This window comes from Helianthus annuus, chromosome 11, assembly GCF_002127325.2.
Source record: "Helianthus annuus cultivar XRQ/B chromosome 11, HanXRQr2.0-SUNRISE, whole genome shotgun sequence".
Taxonomy (NCBI): domain Eukaryota; kingdom Viridiplantae; phylum Streptophyta; class Magnoliopsida; order Asterales; family Asteraceae; genus Helianthus; species Helianthus annuus.
This window is the reverse complement of record NC_035443.2, coordinates 50567205-50573790: the sequence shown is the minus strand read 5'-3', so window position 1 is coordinate 50573790 and position 6586 is coordinate 50567205. Positions and strand designations below refer to the sequence as shown.

The window sequence follows — 6586 nt, the reverse complement described above, 5'->3', positions numbered from 1 at the left end:
GTCGCATTTACAATAAAGTATTTTTTTTTTTACCGTAGGCCATAACAAGTGTCGGTACGGTAACATACCGTGATGAACTGAACCAGATATTTGGTTTTATGATTTTCGAACAATATGTATAACCAACAACAGGTTGTAGAGTGCGGGTAATCCACTAGTTTTCATACATATAAGAGACCTATTTTTATACTTGATTTAAGATTCAATTTTGAATTTAGTTAAAACCCTTGGTGATCATATGAAATCCCTAGTCAACGTGGAGCCATTTCATCATATATTTACAAGAAAAGAGTTGACACTTCATACATACTCCAAATAACCATTCCACTTGCTACATTTTTCATGCAATATTAAGCCACGGATGAAATCCACCTCATTAGGACTGAACCACCGTCCTCCATGCACCATATACCTACCACCCCCACACCCCAGTTCACACAACAACCAACAATGGCAAACCTAACGGTTCTCTCGCTAGCATTGGCCTCCCTTGTAGCTTTCACTACCGCCCACACGACCATCGTCACCACCATCATCGAAGACGAGAACCCAATCTCAGAACAAAGGCAGTGTAGCCAACAGTTACAGGGACAAAGGTTGAACGAGTGTGACATGTATTTCATGAAGGGCATGACTATTGACGAAGGATACTCCATTCCGATGAGGCGGCCAGAGGAAGTTATCCAGCAGGCCTGCTGCAAAGAGCTCCAAAACGTGGACGAGAAGTGCCAATGCGAGGCGGTAAAGCAGCTGTTCCAAGAAGCCTTGCAGATGGTGAAACAACAACAATCGGTACCCATCTTTGGCTCTCAACGACAGAAGATCCAAAAGTTGAAGCAGAGGGCTCAGATTCTCCCTAACGTATGCAACTTTCAATCAAAACGATGTGAGATCAGAACCATCACCACCACCATCACCGAGAGCAATATGGAAAGGGAGTAGAGTTATAATAATAAGGAGCACATAAGATAATTCATTTGTAATCGTGGTTTTCATCTTATCTTTTGGATGTTGAATAACACAAATGAGTTAAAGAGAAAAGTGACCCGATGTTCATGAAAATCTAATTAAAACCTAAAGTTAATGCTCAAAACCGATTTTTCTATCTATTTAACAAATAGATGTATCTTGGGCATAGAAAAAACTACGTATAGAGTTAAATTTAACGTTTCAAAATTCAATTACCATTACCAAATACTATAATTACCAATTACCAAATTACAAAATACTATAATTTGCAATATATTTAGGCAGAGGTATTGTAACTTATGATTTTAAAGTTTTTTAAATAAAATTTATTTTTTTAACTTTTAACCCAAAACTATTTGATTCTTTACTTTTAACACAAAAGTATTTGATTTTTTTTTTTTTACTTTTAACTGCAAAACTTTTTATCTTTAATTTTAACCCAAAACTTATTGATTTTTTTTTTTACTTTTAACCTCAAAACTTTTCATCTTTTACAACTTAATATCACAACTTTTTTATTTCAACTTTGTTTTTCTATACTTTTAATTTTTTCGTAAAATATTCAATACTATAATTTGCAACATTTTTAGGCATAGGGGTGTTGTACCTTATACTTTGAGAGTTTTAAGAAAAATGATTTTTTTTTACTTTTAACCCAAAACTATTTAATTCTTTACTTTTAACCCAAAATTATTAGATTTTTTTACTTTTAACCCCAAAATTTCATTTTTACTTTTAACCTCAAAACTTATTGATTTTTTTTACTTTTAACCCAAAAACTTTTCATCTTTTGCAATTAAACCTCATAACTTTTTTTACTTTCAACTTTGGTCTTCTATACTTTTCATTTTTCGCAAAATTTTCGTTTTACGTTACATTCTAAATTTTGCGAGTTAACATGGCGCAACATGTATGTGTGGTTAAATGTTTTTATGTCATCTATTTTTTTCCATTTGACATGTTCATCGTAAAGCACGGATCCAAGATCGACTTAGTTATTCTTTTATATGTTTTACATCTTGATTTAATTTATGCGCATTAACACGCCGCAACTAGTATAGAATTAATGTTCGTCCCTGCCGCAAACCGGAGTACTTAGGTAGTGTTTGGTATGCAGGAATGAGAGGTGGAATGGAATGGATGATTACGATGGAATGAAGAAAAGGGTGTTTGGTTGGTCAATGGAATGGAATCACCCATTCCAAAAAGCATTCCATTCCCTCAAAATCATTCCTTCCACCCCCCATGTTTTTTTTCCATTCCTTCTTCTCTTGCACCATTCATTAACAACACCACAACCCACCACCTTCGCCACAACCCACCACCACCACCACCACCCACCACCGGCGCCATCGCCGCCACCCACCACCGGCGCCATCGCCGCCACCCGCCACCACCTCACCCCGACAACCACCGTCGCCGCCGCCACCTACTCACCACCGTTATCACCCACAGCCGCGACCAACCGCCACCGCCCACCACCATCTTCGACGCCACCACCATCGTCACCACCAACCGCCACCGCCGCCACCCACCGCCACATCTGCTGCCACCCACCACCAACGGCCACCTTGCCGCAGCCACCACTCGTCGTCACCGCCGCACCGCCACTCGCTGCCACCACCACCACCCATCGCCGCCGCCGTCACCCACCACCGCCACCTATAACCACCCATAATTACTACCACCGACCACCACCACCACCACTCACCGCTTATTTTATTACTCTGTTTTTCTTGCCTACCGAACAATACATAATAATAATTCATTCCATTCACACATGGTAACCAAACAAGACATGGAATGTTAATGATCCATTGCATTCCCTCGTCCATTCCATTACCTCGTCCATTCCATTCCTTTGTCCATTCCATTACCCCATACCAAACAGACCTTAATACTAGGTTGCTATAATTTACAAGAGACCTATATCTATACTTTGTTTCAATATCAAATTTGAATGTCAAAAATTCTGAGCTACTTGTAATCATATACGTGGAGCCATTTCATGATACATATCCAACAAGAGAAATGACACCTCATACGTAGTCCCAAAATTATCCCTATTGACACTACTCCACGTATCCCTATTGACACCACTCCACGAGTGAACCTCCATGCAAACCCCCAAATCCACCATAAGATATAAAAATTATCCCTATGACACCACTCCACCTATCCCTATTGACACCACTCCACGTGTGAACCTCCATGCAAACCCCCAAATCCACCATAAGATATAACACATGTTTCTTCTAATAACAAACCACGATGGCAAACCTAACAATTATCGCTCTCACCTTAGCCGCCCTTGTAGCCTTCGATACCGCCCACACAACCATCATCACCACCACCATTGAAGACGAGAACCCGATCTCCGAATAAAGGCATGTTCATCTTTAATATTTTACTAAAACCAGCCACAAGAGTACCGTTTAGGCAGAAGGCCGTAGGGAAGAATTGGTTGGGTTGGTCACTTGGAAAAATCAAATTAATGTTTGACTTAGCCGGATAAGGAAGAAAGGTATATTTTATTCTAACTGCTAAATTACTTCTAAATATTTACAATAATCTCTCCTTAAGCATTTTTATAAACATATGTTTTAGAAACATATACAAACAACAATCGATTAAATACTATCGAAACTAAATGATTTACTCAATAAAAAATTGTAGTAATAAACCATCTAGTGGATGGCATCTTTTGTCCACGACAAAATTACAATCAAAGAATGAATCCAATTTACAAATTGAATTCAATTTACAAGAATCTTACATGACATCTTTGTAAATCATGTATAATAGCATACAACATCATTTGGACATAAACACCAGAAGGTAATTACAGGTGAAGTCAATTTAAGAATAAGAAAGACCTACACCCCTAAAAAACACCTAAGCCATTACTGCAATATCCTCTAGAAGTCCTTAACCCTAATCCTACGCCTCCACAAAGTCCGATCTTGGACCATGTCCTCAGAAAGATGCAACTCTAGTAAATCATGCCTAATCTGCTCGTCCCAAGTCAGTTTGGGTCTGCCTCTTTCTCTCCTCCCCTCCACAATAAGAGTTTCCACTACTCTAACTGGTGTCGTCGTTTGCCTCCGCTTCACATGCCCAAACCATCTCAATCTCCCCTCCTTAATCTTGTCTGATATACTAGCCACTCCTAATCTTTCCCTAAAAACCTCATTTCTTATCCATCTAACCTCGTGTGTCCACACATCCAACTCAGCATCCTCATCTCTGCTACCTCCATCTTGCGCGCTTGTGACTTCTTGATAGCCCAACAGTCTGTTCCATATAGCATAGCGGGCCTAACTGCTACCCTGTAAAATTTCCCCTTTAGTTTCGTTGGGAACCTCCTATCGCACAATACCCCACTGGCTGCCCTCCATCTACACCAGCCAGCTTGTATGTGGTGGGTTACATCACTATCTATGTCCCCATCTCTTTGTACAAACGACCCCAAATACTTAAATTTAGTTGTCTGCGGGACCAATTGATCCTCAATGGTGATTTGGGTGTCATCGTCATCGGCTACACCACTGAAATCACAGTGTAGATACTCAGTCTTAGATCGACTTATCCTTAGGCCCTTGCCCTCTAAAGCTACGCGCCACTCCTCAACCCTCGTGTTCAGGCACTGTTTAGTCTCTGCAATCAACACAATATCGTCTGCAAAAAGCATGCTCCAGGGAACTGTCTCCTGAATCAACTTGGACAACTCATCCAGGACAACCGCAAAAAGAAAATGGCTCAACGTTGACCCTTGGTGGAGTCCTACCTCCACAGGAAAAAAAGTTTGTATCCCCTACAGGCGCGCGGACCCTAGTTTCCTTTCTGTCGTATGTATCCTTAATTATGTCTATATACTTCCTAGATATACCTCGACCCTCCAAACTATCCCAAATCAGTTGTCGTGGGACAATGTCATAAGCCTTTTTAAGGTCGATAAACACCATATGTAAATCTTGCTTCTTCGCTCTATATTTTCCATCAATCTCCTTAGAATATGTATCGCTTCTGTAGTCGACCTCCCTTTCATGAATCCAAATTGGTTTACTGAAACGTGAGTTTCTCTTCTAATTCTAGTTTCAATTACCCTCTCCCAGAGCTTCATAGTGTGACTTAGCAGTTTGATTCCTCTGTAGTTTCCACAACACTGAGCGTCTCCTTTATTCTTGTATAAAGGCACCACGACACTACTCCTCCACTAATCTGGCATTTTTCCAGTCTTGAAAATACGATTGAATAAAAGTGTTAACCATCGGACTCCTTCTTCCCCCAAACACTTCCATACCTCAATCGGTATGTTGTCCAAACCCACTGCCTTGCCTCTTCCCATCTTCCCAAGTGTTATCCTTACATCTTCATGTGTGATCCTCCTGCAGTAGCAATTATTCCGTTGTTGCATTTGAGTCATGGGATTGCTGCTAACTTGTTGGTACGCCCTACCGTCGTTGAAAAGATTATGGAAGTAGGTTTGCCATCTCAACTTAATGTCATGTTCCTTGACTAAAACACGTCCATCCTCTCCTTTGATAAACTTTACTACTCCTAGATCTTGTCTTCCTCTCTCCCTAGCTTTGGAAATCTTAAACATATCGTGCTCCCCCTCTTTTGTTTCCAAACGTTCATACATTTGTTTGTAGGCTCTGTTTTTTGCCTCAGTCACCGCCTTTTTCGCTTCCCTTTTTGCCTTCTTGTAAATCTCCTTCACCCTCAGTCGTTCCTCCTCATCTGTGCACCTCAAAAGATCTCTAAAACTCTGTTACTTATCCTTTATTTTGGTATGCACGTCTTCGTTCCACCACCAGGACTCCTTATGCCCACTAGTCTTTCCTGTTGTGACCCCTAGTGTCTCAGTCGCCACTGTAGTGATCGTAGTCGCCATAGCCTCCCACATCCGGTTTGCGTCGTCACCTAGTCGCATCGGTGTCATCGAGTTAACTTTATCTCTAAACAACATAATTTTTCTCCCTTTAAGTTTCCCCAACGGATCCTAGGTCGGGTTTTCCTCACCCCGCCAGTTAGCCTTACTTTGAAGGCTAAATCCGTTACTAGCAAATGGTGTTGAGCCGCTGCAGTCTCCCTTGGTATAACCTTGCAGTCCATTCACATCCTTCGATCTTCCTGCCTCATCAAAAGATAGTCAATTTGCGTGTTACGTCATCCGCTACTAAAAGTGATCAGATGAGAATCCCTCTTCCTAAAGAACGAGTTTATAATACCTAGGCCGTGAGCTGCCGCAAAGTCTAGAAGGTCTCTACCAGGTTCATTCCTACCGCCAAAACCAAAACCCCCATGTACCAACTTAAAGCCATCATTATCCTTACTAATGTGCCCATTAAAATCTCCTCCTATAAAAATTTTCTCCTCCCTAGGTATGGCCCTTACTACTAAATCTAGACAATCCCAGAACTCTCTTTTCTCTTGATCTCCTAGTCCCACTTGTGGTGCATAGGCGCATACCACTGTCACTACTTGCTCACATAATACTAACCTTAACACCATAATTCTATCGTTGTGTCTTATCACCTCAATTACATTCTTATGCAATTCTGTAGACACCAAAAAACCTACTCCATTCTTGGCCCCATCAGACCCGGAATAT

General features: G+C 40.9%; 1 protein-coding gene across 1 annotated transcript; it reads left to right on the top strand.

Annotated features, from left to right (window-relative positions):
- Positions 1-450: 450 nt before the first annotated feature.
- Positions 451-942, top strand: LOC110890332 (2S seed storage protein-like). Its single transcript, XM_022137929.2, has one exon. The coding sequence runs from the start codon at positions 451-453 to the stop codon at positions 940-942; it is 492 nt and encodes a 163-aa protein (XP_021993621.2).
- Positions 943-6586: the final 5644 nt, after the last annotated feature.

Excerpts from the sequence above, each read along its gene's own strand:
- LOC110890332 (XM_022137929.2), top strand. The coding sequence starts at position 451 with ATGGCAAACCTAACGGTTCTCTCGCTAGCATTGGCCTCCCTTGTAGCT.